This window comes from Diplodia seriata, assembly GCF_021436955.1.
Source record: "Diplodia seriata strain FDS-637 chromosome Unknown scaffold_3, whole genome shotgun sequence".
NCBI lineage: Eukaryota > Fungi > Ascomycota > Dothideomycetes > Botryosphaeriales > Botryosphaeriaceae > Diplodia > Diplodia seriata.
The window spans coordinates 405,256-419,854 of NW_027117310.1; the positions used below are offsets into that span (position 1 = coordinate 405,256).

Below are 14,599 nucleotides of genomic sequence, written 5' to 3' on the forward strand. Positions count from 1 at the left end.
CTATCGTAATGTCGATGATGCGATTATGGAGTAGCAGAGAAGTCAGCAATTTTAGTAGTGAAGCTCAATGGGCCGGCATCCGGAGTAGCCGATAAGTGTCGACTTGCATCAATCCTCCGTCTTGACCTCAGCACTGGCGGAGATGCCTTCATCTTTGATGACTTCAGCTCTGACACGGATGCGTGTCCCTGCAGGTAGTGTGGCAATGGTATCCACACTTCCGGTATCCTGCAGTTGACTCAGCACGTCGGCCTGCGATCGTAGGAATCCCGGGGTTCCAGTCCTGCGCATGTTCGCCGTGGCGTTGAGGTTGGCTATGCGCTGCGATCTCCTTCGCTGCTGGCCACCATTGTTGGACGGGTTCAGAGACGAATCGGCTGCTTGGAAGAGTGCTTCAATTCCAGGGTGAGGTGTATGAATCTCTGCCGTCTCGTGCTGCTCAGGGAAGAAGCTTCGCTCCGGCGTTGGGCTTCCAGTAAGGTCAATCACTTCCGACATGCCAGCGTTCTCGGGCAGCGAGGACTGTGGCGACGCCGCCCTTTGAGTAAAGTACTCCGTATCCTGTGACTGAGTCGTGTCGTTCTGCATTTGCCACTCAGAGTCAGTATTAAGATTACAGTGGTGGGATGATCCCTCCCTCGAACCTTTGACTTTTTCGCCGTGGCGGTGGCACCGTCACCTGAAGCTCTGCGTTTTACGCCCTGTTGCAGAGTTGTTGCAGCCGTGAATCCACCTTGACGTGGCAGTGTACCCTCTCTGGGGCGAGGGTGATAAGTACGTGGCGTACAAGGAGCCACTTGGGCAGGCTGAAGATCAACTCCGGTACTTCCGTGCGTGGTCGTTTCCCTGTAAACACGAATGTGAGCTCAGGTCATCATGAGAATTGTACTGTGGGATTAATGATGATGACTTCGGTGTGACGAGGGAAGGATTGTTGTACGCGAACGTGTCGTCCTCCTCATTTTTCACTTCTTCTATCCTGGGTTGAGATCCGTGAATCCGTAGCAACCGCGCGGCCCTCGCAGTCACGGTGGAGATGAAAGATGGCGACGTCGAAGCCTCACTCGAAGATGAATGGCTAGCAGCTGGCAGCTGAATCAAGCGGCGTTGAGCTGCGGGGTCCACAGGGTTGAACGAAGGGAATATGATGGGCTCCAACGGCTCCTCGGTCTTTGGACCTTCAATGGCCAGGCGATGTTGCGGCTGGGGCCTCAACATGTATGGCAGCGCGTCGATATTGCCAACGAGGACATTGTAACGGTGGAGTTCCACGTAATACTTCTCGTGCCGGTCCAAAGGCTGTGCTAATCCGGCATTCATCTGGTATCTCAGCTGCCTGATTCTCGCCTCGCTGGGTCGCACGTAATCTCGACTCTGCGGCGGCTGCGGCGTGCCGCTAGGAGCCGAGAGCTCCATGATCGGGCAAGCGCGTTGTCGCGCGATCGCCGATGGATCGTGGCACGAGTGGGTGCTCGACGGGTCACGTCTGCGGCAGAGAATGGAGCAGAATGAGGTCAGCCGTGGAAGTGGTATGACGGTGATGGAGGGGCGCGGTGCAGGCTGTTGGTGATCCGCACCGTCGCGAGAGAGTAGGCTGGGGGTGGGTCACGGTGACGTCATTGGTGGTTCTCAGGGAAGGGACGATGCCTGCCGTGCCTGCCACCTCACAAGCGAGATTTCCCCAGACCAACCGTTAGGTGGAGATGCTTCGCGCCTGACAGACTCCGATCCACTGAAATGCGCATGGGAGGTGCTTCCGAGTCCCTTGAAGAGTTCTCACGTACGAGTGCACAGACACGAAGATGTAGAATGCTTGTCGACTAGTCATTGACGTGCGCCGAAAGCCCTTGGGTACCATTGGGTTTCTCGCCACAGCTTGGAAAACAGGGCGGACGGCCGTGAGGGTGGAGAGAGCTCGCAGTGGGAGTCAATGTGCATGTGAAGGTGTCGCAGTGGGCTCCAGAAAATTTCGGCGCTCCTGCGCGGGCAACAAAAGAAATTTCCGGATGCGGATGTGAGCACTAGGACGATACATATGCATCCAGCCATATGAATCACCTTTCCGCCTAAGTAGGGCGCATCTCTGTAGGCTTGTTTTTGCACACGGCCGTGGTGCTTGCTGAAACAGCAAGAATTGTATCGTTTACAAGTGCTACATGCTTCCCGAGAGACCGTGATTGCCCTCTAAACCCTTCGCAATATCATATCAACGCCTTTGGAAAATGCTGCAGACAACCCGTGGCGCCGACGATGCAAATCTCCCCACATCAACTTCAGTTAAGCACTTTTGTCCTCATCCATTCGCTTGTCCCAACGCCCAAGTTCAGTCCGTTAAGTGCCCACCAGCGTCTTACTTGTTGGCCCTTGATGCCCTCAACGCCGTCCTCCAAGGCCTCCTCAATATCACAAGTCTTGTACTCCACCCTTAGCCCGCTCTTCTTCCACCACTCCAGGACATCGCGATGTCCCATCTTCGTGGCCCCGACGAGCACCTGGTTATCGTAAATCATCTTCTCGCCGTGAAGTAGCTGCCAAAAGTCGAGAATGTCGACGTGGCCATGCGTCGAGGCTAGCTTGGCCACCGTGTCCTCGTGAGAGAAGGGAATCGTGGATGTAACCCACCAGCGCAAGGTCGAGAGCGACCCTGCCTGGGTAGCGAAAGATATGGCCTTGCCGGGCTTGAGGCGCAACGGCTTGCGAGTAGGCGGGACGCTGCTTTCCGGCTCCGATTCATCCCCGCTCGTTCTCACGTGGCCGTCGTCCCGCATGCTGGCCCTCTTCCACCACTCGAGCACTTCGATCTGGCCTCTGCTGCTAGCTTGCTCCAGGGCAGCCTCGCTATATTTCATTGGCAGCCCCGAGTTTCGCCACCATTCTAGAATGTGGACGAAGCCGGCCCGACTCGCGCCATCCATGGCGTCTACTGTGTGTTCCTTATTGAGGAAAGTCGGTGAGGTTCGCCAGTACTCCAGAATCTCGATCCGGCCGAAGACGGCAGATGCCTTGTCGGGCAGGAAGGTGTGGCCAAAGCTAGCCCAGAATAGCTCGATGTGGTTCGATTCCAAGTAATTCAATAAGGGAACCATGGCAAAGCGCATGATGGTTCGAACGGCTTGGGATGAAAGCCACTGGGGGGCAGTGTGTGTATTAAAAAGTTCCTTGACATCGTCCAGCGTGCCTGTCAGAATAGCCCATTCCAGCTTATCCATGAAATTGTGCGGACCCTCTTTACTGGCAGCTCGCTGCCAGGACGGGGGTGTAGGCAAGGTCGTGTACACATTCAGTCTCTTCGCCAGCTCCCAGTCACCGGTGAAGTCTAGAATCATGGACCATATCTCAGGCGGGAGAGGGCTGGACGGTTTTGCCGCGGGCCGCAGAGAGAGGTTGTTCTTGGGAGTCTGGCCCATCGACACGTCCTCATCCTGCCCGAGTGTCATGAGATCCAACTGGTTTTGGATGGCGCCCATGAGCTCCTCCCTCCCTTCCCACGGCAAACACCTCTTGCCTTTCGACTCAAAAGTCCAGAGCAGGGGGTGAAGTACCCGTACCCAGTTCCACTTGCGCCGGATCTTGCTGATTTGTTTCTTGGTCATCGGGTTTTCCCACATGAGCGTGGACATGCCCAGCACTAGCAGCGTCCGCTTTGACACATCCCAGCTCCTCAGTATCTCAAGTATCAGACTGTCGGTGACGCCATGCAACATTTTGGCAAGCGTATTTGCGTCCATGGGGGCGAGGACGAGGAGATCGGCCCACGTGCAGAGCTCAGCAGCGGTGCGATGGACGTCATCGTGGTCGCTGAAAGGCCGACATGGCTGCGACCGGTCGGTCGAGACATTGGGGATGGACGCATACGGGGTGGATGTCTTCCACTCGGCGGAGTCGACAATACTTCGCACGGCGATGTTCTTCTGGGCGACGAGGGTGGAAAGGAAGGGCTCCTCGATGGGCGAGGGAATGGACGAGGCGACGAGGATGCGCAGAGCCCGCGCGCTTTCTATCGGTGGCATGGAAGGAGACGTTTGGAGGTTTAGGGGAGGTTGCAGGGCTACTGCGGAGCTCGCTCGCATACGAAGGGATGACGGAGGAGAGGGCCGTGGGTAAGCGCTCCTGGAGCTGACGCACGTTTGTCGCGCTCCGCACAACGCCACAGCGGGTGACAAGAATCCGGCACACTAGCCTATTCCACAGAGGATATCGTACCGTACCCACGCAGGTAATTGGATCCAATGTCCGGAGGTAAATGTGAGCTTGGGACGAGGGCGGGATTGCGCTGCACGCACGAACGGTGCCGTGAGTCCTGAAGCTCAGCGGGCTCGAACATTCTGTAGTGCTGTGACGCGGCGGCGGAAACTCACCGCCTTGGGACTTGGCACCGGGCCGGGCCTCGAGGCAGCGTGCTGAGGACAGGAGCGGGAAGGGGGTGATTCCACAAGCTTGGGAAGTAAGGCTGCCAGTCTCCACGCTTGTTGCGAGAGGCAGGGTCTGCGCGGCCGGTCTCTTGGGTCTGGCCCGCCAATGCCACGACTCGTATGGCCCACGAGCCTCCAGCTATCCCAACATCAACGGCGGGAGGATGAGGCATGCGCGGGCGAAGGATGTAGGCATGACCGCGCCGGTGCGACGGGCCAAATCACCTCTCGGGAGGCTGGACACGGCGCTGCCCTCGACATCATTCTGCAGCACATGATGGCGCACCGCCTGTTCGCAGCAGCGGACATGTGTGCGAAAGGGAGGTCAGCGGCCGCGCTAGGCCTTGGCCCGCCAGAAAGTGTTCGGGCACAGCGGCCGACTGCCGAAACGTGCTCCAGGAAAAAGCACAGCGTCAGGCCGCCGCTACTCTGCGCGCCGTCTTTGAGCACGCACTGCACTCGGGACCTGGAGAGCACGCCAGCCCAGACGCGGCAAGTGGCGCGGGGCTACGCAATGGGAAAGTCTTCGGATGATGAAGAATGCCATCAGGAGAGGGTGGGGCGTCGAAAGCCACTGGCCGGCCTGCTTTTGCCTTCTGCGCCGATCATCTTCGCGTGGGGGCGAACGAGATCCCGGAATCGACGCCTTGCTGTGGAGAGCGCAGAAAATTCACGACCCCTCGCGAGCGCCTGCGGCCGCGACAAGACCCCAAACGGCTGTCGCGCCGGCGGGCTGTCGCCCTGTTGAACGTTGACCCGAGGGACAGGCTAGCGGCCACCGCGGGCTTGCGGGTGGTAGGCATAAACGAGGAGCTAACGCTTGGCGGAGGAGGCCTTAGTAGATGATTCACCACTCTCGCGGGCACTCTTGGAGGCGGCCGTGCCCGTGCCCCGATTTGCACCGGCGATCATTCATCGCAGAAGGGCCGCGACCAGGCCTGCTCCACTAATAAGCAGCACTGCGCGCGACACGAAATCAACGAAAAGAAAAAAAAGCGAGGCACAAGCCCCCGCCGTGAGGCGGGAGCCGCCCAATTTCGGGGCTCCGCCCGCGCGAAGTCGCGGTGAATGGGCTTGACAGCGGCTAGACGGGTCCTCGCCGTGCTGCTTGTTGCCGGTCTGCACCCACGGCCGCATCTCCGCCAGGGACCAGCGCGCGCGCGCGGGACGAGCGCGGCAGGCTGGGGCGCGGGCGCGTCAGCGGCGTTGCGGCGTTCGATTGCAGTGTGGCTTGTGCTGGTGGCGATTTTTAGAGGGGCACCCTGTGGAGGAGTCGTCGCAGCACGCGGGCAACGGACGGCCGGCCAAGGCAGAGAAAGGCAGCGCTGTGGCTGACTCCAGTGCCTGCCCTCTCTGCTGCCCGAGCTGCGCAGCGCAACGAGGACATCCTTACCACGCGCCGGGCGTGCAGGCTCGCCTGTGGCCCAACCGCAGAAGATCGACGGAGGCTTTGTCCCATTCCTTGCACACAGCAGCGTCGTGATAGCGCCTGGACGATCCCAGAACCTATCCCCATCCCAGGGCTGTGCCATTGCCCTCGCCTGTCTCCAGCGGCGCTTTCTCCTGCGGCCTGCGTGGAGCGCGCCGACCGGGATTGCCAGTCCCTAGCGACTAGCAGAACCAGCTGCGAAGCCAGCCGTACTCTCCTTCGCTGTCGCGCTAGGAAGCCGCGAACTACACTACTGCCACATGCGCGTGCCGACGGCTTGACCGATCTCTTGCATCTGCGATTTGCTCCTCCTGCATCGCTCACTGCACACCACCGCGCCCTGCCTCCGCGAAGTCCCTCCCTTTCTATTCTTCTGACCTAACCGCCTCGGCGTCTACTTCCGCCCTCGACCCTCGAGCCGGAGCTTGACTCGCCGTTTCCGGTGCGGCTCCTCGCTGCACCACCAACGCCACCACGGCCAATCCACCTCGCTGTCTTACCCCCCCCCCCCCCCCCCCAGCCCCGAGGCCCGCTCTCCCGTCGCGCATCCGGATCTCCAGACATTCAATTGTTCCGACCGACCTTCACCGCTTTCCGTCGCTGCCGCCGCGAGCTGGACACGCCTTCACAAAGAAGTGGCAAAACCAAGGCGCTCTCAGATCGCCGTTCTGACGCTCTTGTCTTACTGTCCCTGCTCTGCCTGGAGGCTGGAATGAAGTCAACGGCCCCTTGATATTATCTTCACCTGCCCGCGTGAGGGAGCATACAGCCGGTCCCGCACCCCTGTCAGATGCCGTTTTAGCGGCCACGTCCTTCGACCTCGAGCAAAAACTGACGTCCTACCCAGTTGTGCCCTTCTGCACAACGCGGCCGTAGCTCCCCATGTCTCAGCACGCCGACAGCGAAGCAGAACCCTCGTCGCAGGGCAACACCGGCGATGCTGCTGAGCCCTCTGCCCCGCAGGTTGGCCAGCAAGGCACCCCCCCTCCACAACCTACGTCACACTCGAGGACCAAGCGAATCGTCACCGACGATCTTGCAGGAAGACCGTTCTCCCCGCCCAACGCGTCCAACAACATCTTCTCCCCCACATCAGACGTTGGGTCTTTGAGTCCTGGAATTGATGACCGAGTGTTTCCCATCCGGAGCGTCGTCCTAATGGATCCTACACCTACACCCACGAACCGCGATCGCCAGGAAGGTTACTTCCAGAACCTGGCTCGTGCAAGCGAGACGAGGCGCTACTCCGTCACCAGTGGCTCCACGAAGTCCACAGAATCCCGCGCCTCGTCGAAACCACGGCCTGCGAACCAGCAACCCGGGGCCGCCGATGCTGCCAGCAAAAGGGGGGTCGATCCGAGGCTACCGCAACAGATCTTCAGCGATATGGTTTCCAACAAATCTGGGAGCGACGCTGGGGGGCTACACTCGAGTGACAGGCTTTCTTCTGGTGCTCCAAGCATATCCGGGCACAGTGCCACCGAAAGCCTGGGCGATACGCCTTTGGTAACTGCCCGTTTCAAACACATTGTCTCCGACGGCGGCCACGCTATCATTACGGGCCGAGACGGCGAGACGTTACAAAGATGCGAAGACGAACCGATCCACATACCTGGCGCTATACAAAGTTTCGGTCTACTCATCGCCTTTGAGGAAGAGTCGGATGGGAAGCTGATAGTTCGCGTCGTCAGCGAGAATTCTCCAAAGATCATCGGCTATTCGCCGAAACAGCTCTTCGCCCTCGAGAACTTCTGCGACATTCTTTCCGAGGAGCAAGCAGACAATCTACTCGATCACGTCGATTTCATTCGCGACGAGGACGCGGACGTCGCAACAAACGGACCTGAGGTCTTCACGTTGACAATACGAGGGCCAGATAGGAAGGCCCGAAAGTTCTGGTGTGCTATGCACGTCAACCCTGCGCATCCACACCTGGTAATCTGCGAATTCGAGCTAGAGGACGACTCCGTGAATCCGTTGGTCCCATCGAGCGAACTTGCCCCGGACATGCCCGAGGATACTTTGCAAAGCAACCCCACAGCCGAGGAATTCGCAGAAAGCACACAAAACATCAGTCGACCACTGCGCGTACTTCGAAGTGCCCGCAAGCGGAAGGGAGAAGCGGCCGCCATGGAAGTCTTCAATATCATGTCTCAGGTGCAGGAGCAGTTGGCGGCTGCCCCGAATCTGGATCATTTTTTGAAGGTCTTGGTGGGAGTAGTGAAGGAATTGACGGGCTTCCACCGCGTCATGGTCTACCAGTTCGATGCTGCCTGGAACGGTCGGGTCGTAACCGAATTGGTAGATCCTCGCGCAACAAAAGATCTTTATAAGGGGTTGAACTTTCCAGCCTCAGACATTCCCAAGCAGGCTCGAGATCTGTACAAGGTCAACAGGGTGCGTTTATTGTACGATCGGGACCACGTAACAGCTCGATTGGTGTGCCGAACGATGGAGGATCTAGAGACGCCCCTCGACCTTACATATGCGTACCTCCGAGCAATGTCGCCCATCCATCTCAAATACCTTGGGAATATGGCAGTCCGGTCATCCATGTCTATCTCTATCAATGCCTTTGACGAGCTGTGGGGATTGATTGCCTGTCATTCATACGGATCAAATGGGATGCGAGTCAGCTTTCCGATACGGAAAATGTGCCGTCTAGTAGGAGACTCGGCTTCGAGGAATATCGAGCGTCTCTCTTACGCGTCGAGACTGCAAGCCAGAAAGCTCATCAACACCGTCCCTACACAACATAATCCTTCCGGCTACATCATCGCATCATCAGACGATCTCCTCAAACTTTTTGACGCGGACTTCGGCCTTCTCTCCATCAGAGACGAGACAAAAATCTTGGGCCGGTTGGATCAAACCCAAGAAGCGTTGGCCATGCTCGAGTATCTCCGCATGCGAAAGATTCCCTCCGTAACGACATCTCAGGACGTATCGACCGATTTCCCGGACCTGCGCTATCCCCCTGGTTTTCAGAACATTGCAGGTATGCTCGTGGTCCCTCTCTCGGCAAGCGGCACGGATTTCATTGTGTTCTTCAGAAGGGGCCAGTTGAAGGAAGTCAAGTGGGCAGGAAACCCCTACGAGAAGTTCATAAAGGAGGGGACTGAGGGGTATTTGGAGCCTAGAAAGAGTTTCAAGACCTGGAGCGAGACGGTGGTCGGCAAGTGTCGGGAGTGGACCGATGAGGAGATCGAGACAGCCGCCGTTCTCTGCCTGGTCTACGGAAAATTCATCGAAGTTTGGCGCCAAAAGGAGGCAGCGTTACAGAGCAGCCAACTCACTAGGCTTCTGCTCGCCAACTCTGCACATGAAGTTCGCACGCCGCTCAATGCAATCATCAATTACCTGGAGATTGCTCTCGAAGGCACATTAGATAACGAGACTCGGGAGAATCTCGCCAAATCGCATTCGGCGTCGAAGTCCTTGATATACGTCATCAACGATCTGCTGGACTTGACCAAGACCGAAGAAGGCGGGGCTCTGATCAAAGGAGAGGTGTTCGATTTGAAAACCACCTTCCAGGAGGCCACAGATGCCTTCGCAGGCGACGCCAAGCGTAAGAAGATATCCTATGAAGTTATGGAGCACCCCGGCGTGCCTCAAAAGGTCATAGGTGATCAGCGCAGAGTTCGACAGGCGATATCCAACGTCACGGCCAACGCAATCAAGAACACGTTCCAGGGCGGAGTCAAAGTCGACATGTACGTTGCCGACTGGGAACAAAACCGTGTTAATGTCGAAATTGCCGTCATGGACACTGGCACCGGTATGAGCAGCAGGAAGCTCGACGCCCTGTTCCGCGACCTCGAACAGGTTCAGAGCGAGACGACGGAGATGTTGGAGGAAAGTCTTGCCCCCGATTCGAAGAAGATCGAGGACGATCCCGCGGGCGAGAAGCGTACCCTTGGTCTTGGGCTGGCCGTCGTATCTCGAGTGGTGCGGAACATGAACGGCCAGCTACGACTAAGGTCAGAGGAAGGCAAAGGGTCGCGGTTCATCATTCAACTCCCATTCGATCTGCCTGATGGTAATGACAGCAGTTTGATGAGTGCGTCATCAACGCCGCAGACGGAGGGCCTTTCAGATGCTGCCCAGGAGGTTACCCTGGTGGAAAAGGGTGGTGCGCCAGCAAGAGAAGGATCGGGCCATTTGGTCCGGCGAGACAGCGCCGACAGTGTCGCGAGTAAAAAGAGCCGCAAGAGTATGAACAGTCTCTCAAGTGGCAACAGTGGCAGAAGCGATGTCGACAGGTTGATCGAAGCCATTCAGGAGCCACTTGATGGGCGACCACCAAGTAGTTCGGATCGTTCCCGGAGAACGTCACAAGCAAGTAGGCCCAGTCTGGAAAAAAGACCCAGCCTGGAACAAAGGCCCAATCTGGAAAAACGGTCTACGCACACGGGCAACCTGCCAATCTTGCCAGACAAATCGCGCTCGCGGTTGGCAGAAATGGAGTCGAAACGGCGCAGTCAGCCAACCACGCTTTCCGTCAGCTCACCTGGTAGAGCCGAAGTGCCCGGCTCAGGGTTCCCCATCCGGCCAGTTCGAATGGCGGAAGACGAGACACCACCAGAACCGAAAGACTCTGACACCGTCAAGTCCGGCATCATTGGGGAGGTGGATGAAAGCAGACCTGCTATTCAAGAGCCTCTGACGGCCGATCATATGCGCGTTCTTGTCGCTGAAGATGACCCTGTGAACAGTCGGATCATCAAGAAGCGCCTGGAGAAGCTTGGTCATGATATTGTACTTACTGTTAACGGAGAAGAATGTGCATCCCTCCACGGCGAACATCCCTCAAACTTCGACGTCGTGTTGATGGACATGCAGGTGAGTGCTTGTGACTTTTGTTTGTGTTCGTGAGTTGAGAACACTGACTTTTGCAGATGCCAATCGTTGATGGCCTCACTTCAACTAAGATGATCCGCTCATATGAGAAGACCCATGCAGCGGACTGTCTCTCCCGCCGAGCCGCACTGAACGGTCGGATACCCATTATTGCTGTCTCTGCGTCTTTGGAGGAAAGCAAGCGGCAAACCTACATTGATGCAGGTTTCGACGCTTGGATTTTGAAGCCAATCTCGTTCCCTCGTCTCCAAGAACTCATCACTGGCATCGTTGACCCCAACGTCCGTGAAGAAGCACTTTACAGACCGGGCGACTGGGAAAGAGGAGGCTGGTTTGAAGGAGCAAGCCCGGACATGTTCGAGGCGCAAACAGAGCCATCAGAGCGGATTCCTAACGACTACCCATCAGAGGAGCTCCAAGATGCTGCCAAATCAGAGAATCCGGATGCCGGAGATGCAGATAGTCGCCAGACAGAGGAACAGTCTCGTCTCCGAGTGACACAGAAAAAAGAGCGTTCTCAGAGACTTCGAGCAAGCAAATCAACGCCGAACCTGGGTCGGAGGTCGAGAAGCGCAAGCGAGGAAGGTTCTGGTTCATCCGAGACTGTGACGGGAGATCCGGAATAAGTGCCGATTTAGGACCACGCGTGTGTCTCTTTCGCTCTGTGGCACCCCCTTTTGGCGGTCTACCGTGCGCAGGAGGTTTGTTGCTGGCAGCCGAGCTGCTGTAGCGCGGCGCTTGGTTGGAGTTTGGTGGGTTTTGTTTTCCCCCCTGGTTCTGGGTTGAAATAAGCAGGTAGTCAAGAGGAAGGTCCGCGTCCCCGGTTACAGCTATAGATGCATTTTTATCGGTTCGAGTTGTTGTCATTTCCTTTCTCCCTCGCATCGGAACTTCCAGCCAGCGGTGTGAATGCAGGAATCGCCGCTTCAATTTCCACTTCTTGAACTTGTTCTCTCACGCCGGTTTCAACAACCCTTCCCAGGGTCTCTCTTTTCCGATGCCCCTGCTTCACGGGTTCGTCTTGTCTTGTTGACCGGTATGAGCTTCATGTCTTATTCTCCTCTCAAGTACACGCATTTTCAGGTGGTCTGGGCTGTGTTTTGGGTATTCGGTCTGGTTGTAGCGGGCAAGCATCCTTATTCAGTTTGATGTGCGAGGGCATAGCCGGCGGTATGGCAACGGCCGTTTTGGGAGAGCGATGGCTTTCCGTGTACTGGTTTTTTTCTTTTTTCTTTCTGGCCCTCCAGCTCCCTTAGGAGAAAGAGTGGCTGTGTACATCAAATGGTGACGGATGACAGTGGTTCATCATGGATACGGCGGGGTGTTTGGGTTTGTCGCCACGATATATCCTTCTAGCCTTCGAAAGCAAAGCGATTGATTGCGGCTCGTCGCCCTGCTCCCTTGTGACGGTCGGAGAGGCGGAAAACGGACAGCCGCATTTCGACAGGATTCGAGGTCGAGTCGGAATCTCGGCGTGGGAAGTCTCGGCGTGTACGTATGGAATGGAAGGGATTTCGATTCGGGCGATGGTGCGAGGGGCGTGTTGATGGGATGCAAATGGAGGGTGGAGGCAAAGGGTGAAAAACGGGCAGTGGCAGTGCGGACGTGAGCATCGACCAAGACACATCAGACCCCCGAACAATAAGCGGGCGCGTGCAGCTGCTCGTCCATCCACATGGACTGCTGGAGCGTGCGAGTTGCGGTGATCGAGCGGCCAGGCAGCAGAGGCGCGCCAAGGCCCAAGCGACCTGCCACACCACGTCGCAAACGATGGCGGAGACAAACATGGCAGATAATAGTAATCTCTCTCGTTTGACCTATCAGCGAAGCCATCTGTTGAGGCTCAACACCGCAGCCGCTGCTTCCGAGCGCGCTGTCGCCGTTGCGAGCCTCGACTCGCGGCCTGCATCACGAAGGCTCGAGCAAGCACGTCATAGGCTACGGCTCCGCCGGCTGCACGGGGGCCACCCGCCGGGCGGTGTTGCTGAGTAGGGCGGGTGAAACAGTCGGGGTAGTCACGGCCGCGGGGTATGGAATCAGTTCCGCGGCATTGGCTTCGGAACACGGAATCTGGCTGGCCGGCATTTATGTTGTTCAACGCTGGCCAGGGGAGGGCGGCAGCGGCCTCTTGCCTTGGGCGAGTACCGTCTGGAAGGATAAAGCCGAAGCAGCTCCTCGGGTGACAGACCCCGCTTCACCTGCCGGCAAGTTTCGCCTGTTTCGGGGAGCATTCGCGGAAGGCGGAGGGCGGGCGTGGGACCTGCTCGCGCCGGTGCGCGCGGGCCTGCGCCTGCGTCGTCGCAACAAATACAGCGAGACAGAAGCGTCGCATCAGACGATGCAGACGCGATTCGGAAACGCTTAGAGCCGGCATCTCGCGGGGGACCACGACAGAAGGCCAGGAAACGCTGGAGCTCGGAAGCAGGCGCATCGATAGCCGGCGTTCAAGGGTCCTGGGAAGGCGCCGAGCAGTCCACCGCCCAGGGCAGCGGCCAATGGCGGCGCGTGGATTTCTACAGCGCAGGTCCGCAAGCACCACCTGGCCTATCTCTGGGGGGCGGGCTTGTTCTTACGGCTTTCCGAGCACGTCCCTCCCTCCACCGCTCACCAACATCAAAACTCCACGTCGATCCGCTTCCTGGACTTCTTCGACAGACTTCTCTTCCTGCCCCCGCTCCTTCTCGCTTGTCCCTCCACTCAACCCTCGCCGCCGGCTTCTCTCCTGCTTCGACGCGCCTTGATCCCCGAAGATGTCCGCCGACAAGGAATTCACCTACTCCGACGTCTCGGAGCACGCCTCCAAGAAGGACCTGTACATTGTCGTCCACGACAAGGTCTACAACTGCACCAGCTTCGTCGACGAGCACCCGTAAGTAGCTCTTTTGCTCTGCTGCCACCGTTCTCCAGCCCGTGGTCTCCCCTCCGCCCAGCGCCGTCCTCTCCGACCGCCGCCACGCAGTCAGCACGATTGAAGAAGCGGTGCCGTGCACGCTTAGTCGACGGCTACGCACTAGCGACGAGCGTCAGCCGGGCCAACAATTGGGCGCGATTGGGACGACGGGGGTGGGCAATTTAGCCGGCTCGGTCTTTGGTTCTTGTCTCGCAAGCCCATGCTGACGAGAGGATGACAACAGCGGTGGTGAGGAGGTTCTGCTGGACGTCGGCGGCCAGGACTCGACCGAGGCCTTCGAGGATGTTGGCCACAGCGACGAGGCGCGCGAGATCCTGGAGGGCCTGCTCGTCGGCACCCTGAAGAGACAGGTACGTTTTGGCAGCACCCTTTTCGCAACCCCCAACCCCATCCCCTCCGCGAACTCGGAGAGCTTCGCGCTGCGCGGTTCTGGATCCCGCCCCCTTTTCTCTCCTTTCCCGCCGAGATTCCAACGTAATAGCGGCGCGCGACCCCACTGCTGGGGCAACGACGTTGGCGCATCCCAACAAATTCCCACCGCTTTTCGCACCCCACGACGAATGTCTGAGGTGGCCTGAACGGACGAGCTGACGCGATATCTTTCTCATGCACAGCCCGGCGACCCGGAGCCCAAGTCCCACTCGTCGCCGTCGTCCGGAGGCGGCGCTCCCGACGCGGCCGGCTTCGGCGTCGGCCTGTACGCGATTCTGCTGCTCGGCGGCGCCCTCGCCTTCGCCGCGTACCAGTACCTCCAGGCCAACGCTGAGAAGACGCCGCAGTAGAGGGGGCAACGTCTTCTCCTTTTCTCCCGCGCCCACATTTAGACCTGCAAATAGCCCGCCTACGAGTCCGCCGATAATGAATACATATTACGCCGATCGCTTTGTTTTTACTCTTGTTGCGACAACAATGGGACTTCTTTGCGAGAGGGGTGAATAGACAAGGTTGGTTTGTCGTAGGGTGGTGCGACTGTCAGGCGATGGG

General features: G+C 58.1%; 4 protein-coding genes across 4 annotated transcripts; 2 read left to right on the forward strand and 2 right to left on the reverse strand.

The window, feature by feature from the left end:
• Positions 1-108: 108 nt before the first annotated feature.
• On the reverse strand, positions 109-1,416 carry SLS55_002865 (uncharacterized protein; the record flags this gene model as incomplete). The annotated part of the gene is made up of 2 exons (XM_066774345.1): positions 109-538; positions 911-1,416. The coding sequence occupies 2 exons, from the start codon at positions 1,414-1,416 to the stop codon at positions 109-111; spliced, it is 936 nt and encodes a 311-aa protein (XP_066634464.1).
• Positions 1,417-2,273: 857 nt separating this feature from the next.
• Positions 2,274-4,010, reverse strand: SLS55_002866 (uncharacterized protein; the record flags this gene model as incomplete). Its single annotated transcript, XM_066774346.1, has 1 exon — positions 2,274-4,010. The coding sequence occupies one exon, from the start codon at positions 4,008-4,010 to the stop codon at positions 2,274-2,276; it is 1,737 nt and encodes a 578-aa protein (XP_066634465.1).
• A 2,713-nt stretch (positions 4,011-6,723) lies between these two features.
• Positions 6,724-11,330, forward strand: SLS55_002867 (uncharacterized protein; the record flags this gene model as incomplete). Its single annotated transcript, XM_066774347.1, has 2 exons — positions 6,724-10,686; positions 10,743-11,330. The coding sequence occupies 2 exons, from the start codon at positions 6,724-6,726 to the stop codon at positions 11,328-11,330; spliced, it is 4,551 nt and encodes a 1,516-aa protein (XP_066634466.1).
• A 2,124-nt stretch (positions 11,331-13,454) lies between these two features.
• On the forward strand, positions 13,455-14,397 carry SLS55_002868 (uncharacterized protein; the record flags this gene model as incomplete). The annotated part of the gene is made up of 3 exons (XM_066774348.1): positions 13,455-13,573; positions 13,839-13,965; positions 14,230-14,397. The coding sequence occupies 3 exons, from the start codon at positions 13,455-13,457 to the stop codon at positions 14,395-14,397; spliced, it is 414 nt and encodes a 137-aa protein (XP_066634467.1).
• Between the last annotated feature and the right edge of the window lie 202 nt (positions 14,398-14,599).